Source organism: Lethenteron reissneri, chromosome 45, assembly GCF_015708825.2.
Source record: "Lethenteron reissneri isolate LAM-NWPU_2019-01 chromosome 45, ASM1570882v1, whole genome shotgun sequence".
In the NCBI taxonomy this organism is placed as follows: domain Eukaryota; kingdom Metazoa; phylum Chordata; class Hyperoartia; order Petromyzontiformes; family Petromyzontidae; genus Lethenteron; species Lethenteron reissneri.
In genome coordinates, this window is record NC_083823.1 from 640105 (window position 1) to 653483 (window position 13379).

Below are 13379 nucleotides of genomic sequence, written 5' to 3' on the forward strand. Positions count from 1 at the left end.
AAAGTACGATACTTTAGGCCAATACTTTCCATTAGTCCCCAGAGTCAACACATTAAACATTTGGCGTATAACGAGCCTTGTACATTCCCGGGAATTGCTGCGCTTCGGGCAGGGCTGGAGGGACATCCGCATTGATTGTGGCGGTTGTAATTTAGACGTAATATCTACACAATTATGTGTCGGGGAATCTATCACTAAGATGACGACGCACCTACCAACCGTACTACTTGAATCTCCGGACGTTCTGACAGTCAACCGTGAGGAGGTTTCTTGCCGACCGTGAGAATTCAGTACCATGCCAATCACGACGTCCGCAGATGAGGATGCTTCAGCTGGGAGGTGCGCCGTCTCTGCGAGACCCTCCCCACTCACGATGTTTGTTTGGATGATCCGTCACTATTCAAGCCACAGATCGATCGTCTGTCGTCCCTTGCGGGGCCTGTAAGAATCTAACAGTGCTGTGAATCTGAATTCTACGGTGATGTGAATATGTAAAATTAATAATGGCGTGAATCTAAAGATAGTATACAGTAGCATTAACCACCGGAGTCTATTGGGGGTATAAGTTTGTCATCTACCGCGGTGTGAATCTATGTTATGAACAGCGGTGTGTGAATATTTAGGCTACAGTCGTGTACATATTCTTAGGTTTTTTTCGGTAAAGTCACGTAGGTAAAACATCAAAATGAATGAAAATAAAATAAAACAAAAAGTCGTGTACATCTGGAGAGACCTACGCCTCCTTTGAAAAACAAACGCTTGTAATCGCAATGGGTACTGACGCGAGTATAAACGAGCATTCCTTTTCATATTCGTTACTATCGTGGTCGTGAATATTTGGAATCCAGAGTGGTGTGTGTGTGTAGATTCTATCCAGTGGCACGAATCAACTGAAAAGTCTGGCGACCAATACACGACAACGTGTAGCAGCCACAAACGAACACGAATCTGAAAAAATCGACTAAACAGCTTTAAGAATGCAACGAAAAAATCTTGACTCAAAGCTTTCGTGACTGCAGGAATTCATATTATTTGGGTGTTTCGGTACGTGACTTCACCGAAAGACCCAAAGAAAACTGCAGCGGAGACCCCCTTCACCCCCATCCATCCATCAGTGCAGCCCGGCCACGTGAATAAACACTGCCCCCCCCCCCCCTGTCACTAGCCCCGCCCACCGATCAGCTGATCTCTCCCCCCCCCCCTTGTCACTAGCCCCGCCCCAACACGCGATTACAAATACTACCACGTTTAAGCATCGGCTCAAGCCCCGCCCCTGGACAGCCGGCATCCAATGGCAGCGCGCGGAAGCAGCTTATCGCGAGTGGGAAATGCAAAGGAGGGGCGGCGCTGAGCGAGCGCGCTATATATATCGGGCGGGGCCGCCGTGTTGTTGTTCCCGAGATGCCTTGCGACGCGTGGAGCTGTCGTCGCTAAGGGCCGCCTCACTCCCCCCCGGCTCCGCCGCCACCGCCACCATCGCCCGCTCGCTGCGATCGCAATCCCGCCTCATGGGCGCGACGACCCCGCTCACAAACACAATATAAAGTTGGGAAAATCGGCCGCGCTCCGCCGCGACCGCGGCGACTATTGTCGCCGACACGAGCGAGCCCTGCGGCGAGGATGGCGAGCGATTCTCCGGCGAGGAGTCTGGACGACATTGACCTGGCGGCTCTGCGGGTAACTTCCACCGACGTCCTCCTTGCTCCGCCGTCGGTTATTGTTGAGAGCACTTGGCAACACCAGTCTCGTTATCCACGTGTGTTGTTGTTGGTGCCGCTGCGGTGATGTTGTTTCCCTACTTGGTTCCGTACGTGGGCACCGTGCGGTGTGTGAAGTGTGGCCACGGTCTCTAACAACTTCTAACTTGGGTAAGAAGAGACCTTGAGGCGGCGTGGGTTGCCCGCTGTGAGGCGAGCGACTGAGCGACTGAGCCGCGTCACTTGGTGGCCACTTCTCACGGCGAGAGAGGCGACTCGTAGACTGGGCGAGACGGGCGCAGAGCGACTTTGGTTGCCCCCCAGTGAAGCTGTAAGTGGCAACTCCAGGGCGACCGCGGGCGACTTTGTTGCTCATCGGCGGCGACCGCTTGTTGCTCTGTAATGAAAGCGATTTTGTAAAAAAAACAAGCGACCAGTTGCTCTAATGACGGGGGGGGGGGCAGCTTGTGTGTTCTTAGGAGTGGCAGCGACTGTTGATCAACAGGAGTGACCAGCTGCTGCACAAAGTGGAGAGATGTATTGAGAGCGACGTGGTCGCAAAATAATCTGTATGTGTGACCCTTATGGCGGTACCCCGCGGTGCCAAACAATACGAACTGGCCGAGGCAATTAAATGTGTTACTTCTGGGACACAATTTTTCCCAGGGGTGTAACTTCACTCCGACATCGGTGCCACTCCGCGCTGTCGATTGCGCCGAAATCCCCAACGCTCGCGGTACGCACCACCACCACCGCCGCCGTGGTGGTGGTGCGTCGTGAGTACAGCTCGTCCAGACGAGTCCATCGCCCACCATCGACAGACTAAGAATGACTGCATCACGGATATCATGCGAGAGCCGGGGTGCTACGGAACCCCGGGGTACCGCCACAAGGTTCATATAATAAGTAGTCATGTGGCCACGTGCATGTCTGGACTCGCCTCGTCACTGAAACGTAGCGAAAGCACAGCCCTCTTGCTCGATCTACTGCTGGAGGAGGATTCTGCACGATAGCAGTGGGAGGTTGGTGAAGGGGAACTCTGTCAAGGGACTTGTCCAGATGGCGAGATGTGTGACCTGCCTCTCCCGCCTGGTATGCAGCAGGTCGTGGGCTCACTCCCGACCCTGACGCCTGTATATTTGGCGTCTGCTTCTCTCTCTCCCCGTGGTCGCGTGGATTTTTTCCCCCTCCACATTTATGATGGACGTGCTGTTTTTAGAGTATTTGGCTGCAATGAATTCCCACGTGATAAGCCACTCCTCGTTGAGCTATCATTTGTGAGAGCCAGGTTGCTTCTGAAAAGAGAGTTGCATAGCACAGTGGGCATGACCTGGTAAAACAACTTCATACATGTGACATGCCACAGATGTCACTGGCGTGGCCAGTAGCTGGGTTTAGAGCGTATGTCCTCCCCCCCCCCCCCCCCCCCCCCGTTAAGTACAAATTACAAACTTTTAACGCTCTTTTAAAGTTGAGGCATGTGACCATTTAAAGGAACCGTGGCCACTTCCACAAAAGGTGTATTTTTTCACATAAAAGTATAACTGTTGTTAATAAGGAAGCTTGAAAGTTTAACTTGGTTGCAGTCCGTTTGTTATTGCTTCTGTTGGTATAAAAATGTGGTTTGTATTGGGGCCCGAGACCAGTTTTATAACGCATTTTCCATCTGCCCTCCCTTCCCTCGCTTGTCCAATGTTGCCGCGTCTCGCCAGGAACCTGCCGGGATATTTGAGTTGGTGGAAGTCGTGGGGAATGGAACGTACGGGCAAGTGTACAAGGTATTTTCTAGCCATAAAATGTACCGTATACCCTCTCCTTGCTGACACAGATGTGCTGGCGCTTTTTAGGCGAGTAAACAATGTACGATTTCACATCGATTATTACGCTCACCAACTCGTTTGTGATAATTAATTGTTAACAATTGAAAGCAGGGTGGTGGGAAGCCTTTTCTTTTCATGAGGTTTGTCCAGAATATAACTTTAGATTCCTTTGGCGAGCCCAATGTTGTGCTCAGCCACTGCACTGCAGGTCACACCACTTCTCTCGTTGTGCTTCTTCACGTGCACGGGCCCACTTTGGAATTTCCTCCCTTCGCTTCTTTTCTCAAACGCCAAATTTACGGGCATCAGGGTCTGGATCAAACCCACGACCTCCTGCATACAAGGCGAGATGGCCTGATTTGAGCAGAGTTACCAACGCATCACGGCTTTAAATATTAAATCTTAAGTTCACATTCTGTCCAAGATTGTCTCGGCCCATCATTCTTTCTGGGTTTGTAAAATTAGTACTACCATAGGAGGCTGCACCACGTGGATGTGTGCAGAGAGAAGTTTGTAATATATATATAATTATCACGTATATAAACTGAACCCTGCCATAGGGATGTGAAATTCCCACCATCTGCTTAGTACAACTTGCTCGAGTTGAACGACGCCCAGCCCTGGTATTCACACGGGAGACCCTTTGATTTGCCTCTTGAGTATTCTGTAAAAACATAAGCCTCTACCCTGTATTGGCTGACAAGCTGTATTGGGTAAGAACCACAGACGCGTGTGTGGCGAGTGGATCGACTGGCTTAGTGGAAACAAGGTGTACCCCTTAACGTCCTTTGTTTGCGACAGCTGACAGGGCCCCCTTTATCTCCGGGCGGCGTAGCGTTGCATCTTACTTAAGACGAACGGCAACAGACCGGACCAGTTCAATGCAGTTGATCACGAAAGGAAAATAGGCATGCCGTGAGTGGTGCATTCCTCTGTGTGCTGTGTGAATTTGATGGTTCATTGCAGATACGGTGATGAATGGCAGCGAGGGCAGAGGTGTGAAACTGTCAATCGTGCACTGTGATTTGATGAATCGTCGTGATTCGGCAGTTGCGATTTTCTATTTACTTTTGCTGTTGTGGTGCAAGTAGAATCAATAGCTTCTGCAGGGTTTTGCATGAAAAACATCGTCAGCCATGATCTATCCTCCGCTGAATGAAGGGCTCCCCAAACCATCGCCAATTCTCAGTCTCCTGTGCACGCGCTTAGTTTATCGCTCTGCCTCTGTCATGGACATCCTCTCGGCTGTATTTTCTTCTTTGGCTGCCCCTCTGACATTTGTCTAGACCACTGACCATCAAAAGTCGTAAAACAATAATTGATTCTCACATGCAAGAATTAATGCCTTTGTATTGTGCATAAGAACCCACTTCGATGGATGCATCAATACACATCTGTAATCTGAGTGGTTGTCATATGTTAAAAAGGCATACATTTCTTTTGGAACAATAAATTATCATATATACTCTGGTATGTGGTTCTCAACCTGTGGTCCAACATACCACCAGTCTACAAGGCCATGGAACAGTTGCAGATGTAATTTTTGTGACCAAACGCCATGTGTTTTTGCTGCATGGTGGTGCGTGAAAAATGTTTGAGAGTTGATGGTGGTCCGTGGGTCCATAAATGCTATGAACTGCTACTCTAGGATTAACATATAAACACTTGCACAATGTATTTAATGTGCACACAATGTACTCTTCAGTTTGTATGCAGTTTTTAGATGGCCTCTAAATATCGACGTTTTAAAAAGCAGCATGTACACTTTGCGTGGGAGGTGGAGTGTTGAGTGAGTACGTAACACATGACATAATGGCATTGAGATGGGTGTCTTTATTCATGAAACGGATAACGTGGATTCCAAACCGCAATTCAAAATCTCGATGAATGGCACAAACCTGGGGGGGATTTGAGTCATTGAGTAGGAAAAACGGTTGCAGCGTAACAACGATTTGAACATGGCAAAGGGGATGTATCGGTACGCGTTGGTGTTTCCTGCCATCGCTGGAGGAACCGGAGGCCGCGGGGCTTGAGGGCAGCGTGTGTCAGATCCGCTCGAGTTTATTTTGGCTCGGCGTGTGACGATGGGCCCCGAGTTCTCTCTGCCACCACGCCCAGCCGTCGGCATCGAGCAACAGGTTATTTTGCGCAGGCCGATTTGTTTCGATGCAGGGCGTCCGTATGGGTGCTAGGGCCAAATCGCCCGGAAAGCGGCCGATTGCGTTAAAGCTTCGCAGTGATTGTCTGGATAACGATTGGATAGGTTGGATAGGGGACCCAAGGTGAACAGGTTAGAGGCTGTGGGGGGCTCATGGTGGACAGTAGAATGCAGTTCAGCAAAATGTGTGGCCGTTGCTGCACTTTTTTATTTCCACATCTATGCTCTCTACATTCACCAACCCGCACTGACCTGCATGGTTAAATAGCCACCAGGCCCACCTGGCCCGACCATCCTGCCCGCACAAAAAAGCAGCCTTCCGCCTGGAATGCAGCACCATCCAGCGCAAGCTTCGAGAGATTCAGAACGAGTGGTGGACCAACCTCGCAGTAAAAACACAGGTTTGCGCTGATACTGGCGACTACAGGGGATTCTACGAAGCCCTAAAAGCGGTATATGGCCCCTCGTACCAAATCCTGAGCCCCCTGCGGAGTGCAGACGGGAAAAAACTGCTCACTGAAAAGGACTCAATCCTGAACCGCTGGTCTGAGCACTTCTACACGCTCTTCAATGCTAGCCGCTCAGTCCAAGAACCAGCGATTGACCGCATCCCACAACAACCAGTGAAAACCGAACTGGATGTGGCACCAACATTACAAGAGACTGAGGAAGCCATTAAACAGCTGAAGAGTGGTAAAGCTGCAGGAGTCGATGGCATCCCTCCTGAAGTATGGAAGAACGGAGGCCCAGCACTGCACACCAAACTCCATGAATTCTTCGTCTGCTGCTGGGAGCAGGGTAAACTCCCTCAAGATCTCAAAGATGCAGTCATCATCACCCTGTACAAGAACAAAGGGGAGAAATCAGACTGTTCCAATTATCGTGGCATAACACTTCTGTCCGTCGCCGGCAAAATCCTCGCAAGAGTACTGCTGAATAGACTGGTACCCGCAATAGCTGAAGATCACCTCCCAGAGACCCAGTGTGGCTTTAGAGCCAACCGGGGAACCACAGACATGGTGTTTGTCCTGAGGCAGATTCAGGAAAAGTGCCGGGAGCAAAACAAAGCACTGTACGTCACCTTTGTGGACCTGACAAAAGCGTTTGACACCGTGAGCAGGCAGGGACTTTGGAAAATCCTGGACAAGCTAGGCTGCCCACCGAAGTTCCTCACCATGATCGTCCAGCTTCATGAAGATCAGCTTGGACAAGTCAGAAATAGCAACAATCTCTCGCAGCCCTTCCCTATTGCAAACGGCGTGAAACAGGGCTGTGTTCTTGCTCCCACGCTGTTCACCATTTTGTTCAGCATGATGCTCCAGCAGGTCACAGAGGACCTCGACGACGCTGATGGCGTATACATCCGTTTTCGTCTCGACGGGAGCGTGTTCAACCTGAGGCGTTTGCAGGCCCACACAAAGACCATGGAGCAACTGATCAGGGAGCTGCTTTTTGCTGACGATGCCGCCCTCCTTGCTCATACAGAGGCAGCTATGCAGCGAATTACGTCCTGTTTCGCGAAAACAGCTCAGATCTTCGGCCTTGAAGTCAGCCTGAGGAAGACTGAAGTTCTTCATCAGTCCGCACCCCATGAGGAGCACCATCCACCAAGCATCTTCATTGAACAAACAGAACTGAAAGCTGTCCACCAGTTCAGCTACTTGGGGTGCGTCATCTCGTCTGACGCCAAGATCGACAACGAAGTCGACAACAGGCTGGCCAAGGCAAACAGTGCATTTGGCAGACTATACAAACGTGTCTGGAACAACAGAAACCTTAAAAGAGCCACAAAGGTCAACGTCTACAAAGCTGTTGTGCTGACCACTCTCCTGTATGGCGCTGAGTCCTGGGTCACGTACCGTCGTCACCTGAGTCTCCTCGAGCGTTTCCATCAGCGCTGCCTCCGCACAATCTTCAATATTCACTGGAGTGACTTCGTCGCCAACACTGAAGTCCTCAAGTCAGCGAAGGTCATCAGCATCGAGGCCATGGTCCTCAAGACACAGCTTCGTTGGGCAGGGCACATCGCCAGGATGGAGAACCACCGCTTGCCTAAGATCGTGCTGTATGGGGAACTGTCCTCTGGCCATCGCGACATAGGGGCACCACGAAAGCGATACAAAGACTCCCTGAAGAAGTCCCTCACTGCTTGCTGCATCGATCACCGTCAGTGGGCAACACAAGCAGCTGATCGCAACTCCTGGCGGCACACAGTCCACCAGGCCACCTCCTTCTTCGAAGATACCCGCAGGGCCCGTATGGAGGACAAAAGGAGAAGGAGGAAGAACCATGATCCCTCAGCACCCATCCCAGATGAGACCTATACTTGCAGCTGTTGTGGCAGGACCTGCTTGTCCCGCATAGGCCTCTTCAGCCACCAGCGTGCCTGCAGAAGACGTGGATGTCCTTCCTAGATCTTCGTTCGCGAAGCCAAGCCATGATGATGATGACCACCCACATGGTGCGTGGAGAGTCCTCATGCAGCAGTGGCTTGACAAATGGTCTTAGAAATGTTTTGTCGGAGTGCTGATGAATATTAGGGGATTAATAACAAGTCGAATCATGGATTAATATTAATTTATTTTTTAAATCTCTCTGCATCAAATGCCGTGTGACAATCAACATTGTCAAAAAAGTCCATGACATCAGACCAGATGGTTCACTTGTCTGTACCAACTTGGAGTGGCATAACTTTAGTTGTTCCAACTTCTTTGCGTGACCAATACCAATGAATTATGTGAACCATTGAAACATAAATGACTTTTCTAAAGCACCTTTCTACTTGGTACACAAGGCCCTATACTTTACCAAGAAATGTCATCGTCCACGGGGAGGAAAAATAGAAGCGCATTCATAAACTAAGACAATAAATGTGTATTGGGGCAGGTTTTGAGCGGATTATCAAATACTGTAATTCACTATTGTTAGCCATGTCAATAAATCGGTTTGATTAAAATTAGGTGATAACAATTTATTCCACTCTGGTCCTTGGACTCGAACATAGAATTGGTTATTTGTTCGAATCACAAACCTGAACTGCAGCAGTTCATCAAATCTCCACAGGGGTGAATCGTTAACACTCCCCTACCTCATAGCTTTGGGTTACAGAATGATTATCCGCCTCGTGCCAAGCGCAGGCAATTTCATTCCAACTGCACATGGCCAGATAGGCGCGTTCGCCCGCCGACAGCACATGACACGTTTTTTTGCTTGTTAGAAGAGGGCGCCGCTTGTAGTCTGGCCCACTGTTGCGTCGCATTCGCTCTTGTGGATTGTAAGCACGCATTTATGGGCTTTCCTCTTTTTTTTAAGACGTCTGCCAAGTTTCACTTTCAGCCTGTTCTTTAATTGGTTCCAGAATCTTAATTAAAATAGCCTGAGGTGGGTTGAGAAACGAACGCCGCAATGTTAGCTGCAATGTTAGCGCAGTGTCACGACTCAGACCAGTGCTCTTTACTTTCAGGGGGGGGGGGGGGGGAACATAGTGGTGCAGCAGTAGTAATGCATCACAAAGATGTTATTCAACAGGAAGCGTGTTTACATGCACTTTGTAAACTACCATCATTGCTTACTTTGTTCATTAATAATGCAGCGGTATGTGGTGGATGTCAAGGTCCAATGTTGAGATAGGACGTTTTGAGATTTATGAGCTCAATGATTTATATTGCAGTGTGGCCAAGTTTGTTTGCCAACCAATTACATTACCTGGTAAAACGTGAAATCGAACAAAATTAACACCACCGTAGCAGAGGGAGAGGACCAACGTTCAGGATCGTCAACAATTTGTCTAATGGGCTTTTGCCGAGTGACAAATGGGTGAGAAACACGTCACCTTTATGCAATTGCATTGCTCTTTTATACCAAAGTGAAGCACATACAGTCTTAGTACATTTTGCAAGGGGGACCTGGACACCACGGCAAACATCAATGGTTCGTGATATCTCGATCAGTCTTGCCCCACTGCCAACGTCCTGCACTGACCAGCATAGTTAAGTCTTTTATATAAATCTTTACAAAACCTGACCGACGTGTTGTGTGGAGCCCTTCTTTCAGCAGTGCAGTGACAAAGGGCTTAAAATCTAATATTTAAAAAAAGTTTATTAATTTAGTTATTAACAACTTCAACATATATTTAGGCCGTGACAGTCTTGAGATTTGCTTAAGTGGCTATTTTAAATGTGATGTTCAGCTAACAGTGGCGTGCCGCAGTAAATCCTTGGACAACAAACGGATTTATTGGGTGGCACTGGGAATTGAAACTGAGCTCTGGCGAGCACCGTGACCACTGGCCATTCGGCCACCCCCTGGCTCCTCCGTCTCTGCGGCCAAAATATTTTGCGGAGAATCTTCTCCACGAAGCATGCGGCGGGGGTGTTAACGATACCAAGGGCAGGCTATTTTGCGCGGCAGTATATTGCCAATTTAAACGTACGCATCGGGTTAGAATACCTCCTCCGGAATAGAGTTGTTAAACAAAATAACCGGTGAACTGGTAACCGTATTCACAATCAATTACCGGCTTACGAAAAACAGGAATCGCTAATGTTTTTCCAGTGAAACGTTTGTAAAGAATGCGCCGAATGGCACGCACGAACGTACAAATGCCAAAAAACTATTTTAACAGCACGACCCAAGAAATGCCGCACGATCAAACCCGCTGTGTTTGATATTACGCCTCTCCTGCAGAAATGAAGTGCTTTCTAGATAGTATTACCTGTCTTGCCAGTTTCCTCCCATGAGTTTTTATATTGTCGTCTTTGCCAGCTGTTATAAAAGGTTCATGCAGACTCGAAAAAATTGCTTAGTACAATCTAGCCGCCTAATTGAATGTAATTAGTGTAGCATTATACAGGACGACCTGATTTTAATGTGCACTCATTAAAACCGTATAAGTCACACGTGTGTATTTAGAGCACCGCAATAGTATTCTGGTATACTTTTTATATGAATTGTGTTAACTTGCGTCAATGTCACCTACAGATGGTTTAAGCACGCTTGACTGGCGTTACGCGCTCGCTTCATTTCTGTCGAAATCATTGCTCATTATAAACCAATTGGACAAGTTGCGACGATTGGATGGCCCATTCCCATCTACGCAGTCCAATTAGCGGTGAGTCTCGACACGGTTCTATTGACGTAGAAAATGTCCAAAAGAGTAATCTATTTAAAAACGTTGTTTCTATCAAAGCGTGCCTCGAGTCGGCCTTATGTTGAACGTACACCGAAGGCCAGAAATGTGACCCCGTCTGAGCTGTTCATGCCCAGGCTGTGCGAACGTTTGGATCAGGCCTGCGATTAGCGGGCACAGGGTTGGCCCTGCTGGTGTTGCCGCAACGTGCCGGAGTTCGACACCGCCATAAAAAAACGTTCGCGTTGACAGCTGCAGGTGCGGTATGCTGCCCCACGTCTGCAGCTGGTGGTCGATGTGGTCAGAGTTAATTCAACACCTGTGGCTGCTGGGGCACTGTTGGCTTCGGGCGATTGTTTTCAAAAGGGGGGTGGTGGATTATTCTCTGAGCACCTGTGCACTGTGCAGTACAGTGCATTTTGTTCCTTTTTTTATTGTTGTCCAACTTAAAGTTGAAAGCGTTCTGGCCGACATTGGGTCAGACGGATGGAGTCACGATAACCCTTGTAAAAATGAGCAAACCGACGTTTCTAGCATAACATCACGTTGCTGTTAGGGACTTGCTATGAACAAAAGTCGTCAAATTAATTCAATGTTTTGGCCAAAACGTGTCTTATAAAAGCCAGCACTGAATAGATATAAGCCTATTGGCCAACATGGCGTATTCACACGTAATTCGATACGTCATATAATCTCACGCGACTCGGAAGGTTTATAGCCAGTTATCTACTTACGAGGACAAACACGTGGGAAAGCGTTCCGGTATCCATCCATATGCACAATTTTTCATGGTATTTATGAAATGAAAGAAATCCCATTGAGTTAAAATAAACCCATTGAGACGCGTGAAACATTGTCTCTTTGACCCAGGGCGACCTTGTTAACCTCACGGCCCACCTACCGGAGCAAACGGCGGCTGCTGCTGCTGCGCACCGCGGGCGGGGGATGAGTGTCGGCGGGCCGTGTTTTCGTTGCGCACCGCGGTCTTCGGTTTCCCGAACGTGGTGCAGGAATGGGAAGGGGGTCACCTCCCTTCCTGTCTGCTACCCCTCCATTCTTCTCGCGCGCACCAATCAGGGGTACCTCCAGTAAACAAGACGCGCCGTCTCTTTGCCGTGTACCCTCTCGGCGTGCGGAGCGCGGGCACACTCGGCGGTAGCCGTGTTTGCGTCGTGACCGACCTTTCAAAAGTGACTTGACCGCTAAGCAGACTTACACGGTTAACCGTACGTCCTTCCTAATGTGCAGCATCGTTTTAACAGAATGTCGTTTTTCATTCGTGCAAAGCATCCTGAGATGTGATTCCATTTAGACACAATGCACTGTTTAGTATTGGTGGTGTAAAGTGTGAGTACTCCAACCTCTTCCAACACGTGCAATCAACGTGGGAGAATACACCAAATACCCTCAAGAGTTACCCTCTCTCGAGCCGAGGTGCTTTTGTGAGCCATGGTGTTTTCTGTTCACCGATCAATCTTGTGCAAGTTTGTACTTTTGGAATCTGTCCACTTGATTCGACAATTGCTTGGCACTGCTTTCTCCACTAGGCAACTCGTGTTGGGAGCGCCGTTGTCGTAACTCGTTGGTCGTCGTACGCTCGGGGTGCCGGAGCTGTGTCAAAGCGTCGGATTTTTCGCAACTGGCGCAGCTCGTTCACCCGTACCGCGGCGAGCTGATATTGCAGTTCTCGTTCCATTTGGTTGCAGTTGAATTGGGGCCTGTTTTGCTGAGGTTACATTTTTGAGTTTCCTGTGATTCACCAGGGTGTGGTATTGCAAGCGAGATAAATTATGACATTTTTTGACCCCCGGTGTCATTTTGTGGATACAAGCCGGAGTGTAGAATTATTGCCGCGATGCTAATGGCATCACGATTGGCGAGGCTTGGACCAGGATTGTCTCAGGTGACACACAAAACAAGCGTGTTGTCGAGGTAGATTTAATTTGAAACTTTTGCATACGTTGGCGCAAATGGAGCCGGATTGGCAAAGCCTGCGGTGTTGGGTGATAACAATGGCCTGGCCTGAAAGAGGTGAGAGCGAGACAGAAATCGGTCGCCCCATGTGACACATTTAACACACCGGACATGGGCGTCTGGACAACTGTCGATGGTCCATTGCGCCACAAATTGTGGAGTTTAGCTTGAGCCCTCATTGTACGCCTGACACTCGGATTTCAAGGTCACAGTTACCCCATCAGAGATGTGTGTGCGCACGGATACAGCCCATTTGTCTTCATCTCCTGATGGGCGATGGCCCCCCCCCCCCACGCCGTGTGCCTCATGGTGGCGTCACTTCACCGAGCTTGACCACGCTGGTAAGTGCGTGTTGGTGTAGGTAGGGAGCATATGCCAATGACGGATTTAATACATAAGATGTGCTGATCTCGAAATAAAGTGGTTCCTTTCTCTTCTCCACCATCACCCAAAGTGACCACGTGGTCGTCTTTATTTGCTCAACCTACCCCGGTGTTTTACTAAAGGTTTTTGTTGTCAACGCCCTGTGTGTACGAGGCCACGGTGATGACGATGGTTGCATTCTGTAGGCTGCCAGCACTCGCATGCCGTAAAACAACAAC

At 49.0% G+C, this 13379-nt stretch overlaps 1 protein-coding gene across 7 annotated transcripts in view; it reads left to right on the forward strand.

Moving 5' to 3' along the window:
• The first annotated feature begins 1406 nt into the window (after positions 1 to 1406).
• LOC133353788 (mitogen-activated protein kinase kinase kinase kinase 4-like) overlaps positions 1407 to 13379 on the forward strand; it is a 127779-nt gene continuing 115806 nt past the window's right edge. For all 7 annotated transcript variants that reach the window (XM_061570193.1, XM_061570197.1, XM_061570194.1 and 4 more), the window contains exons 1-2: positions 1407 to 1677; positions 3410 to 3475. In XM_061570193.1, the coding sequence (XP_061426177.1) occupies positions 1621 to 1677; positions 3410 to 3475 (123 nt within the window). In that variant the 5' untranslated portion in view covers positions 1407 to 1620. The remainder of the gene's footprint in view (positions 1678 to 3409; positions 3476 to 13379) is intronic.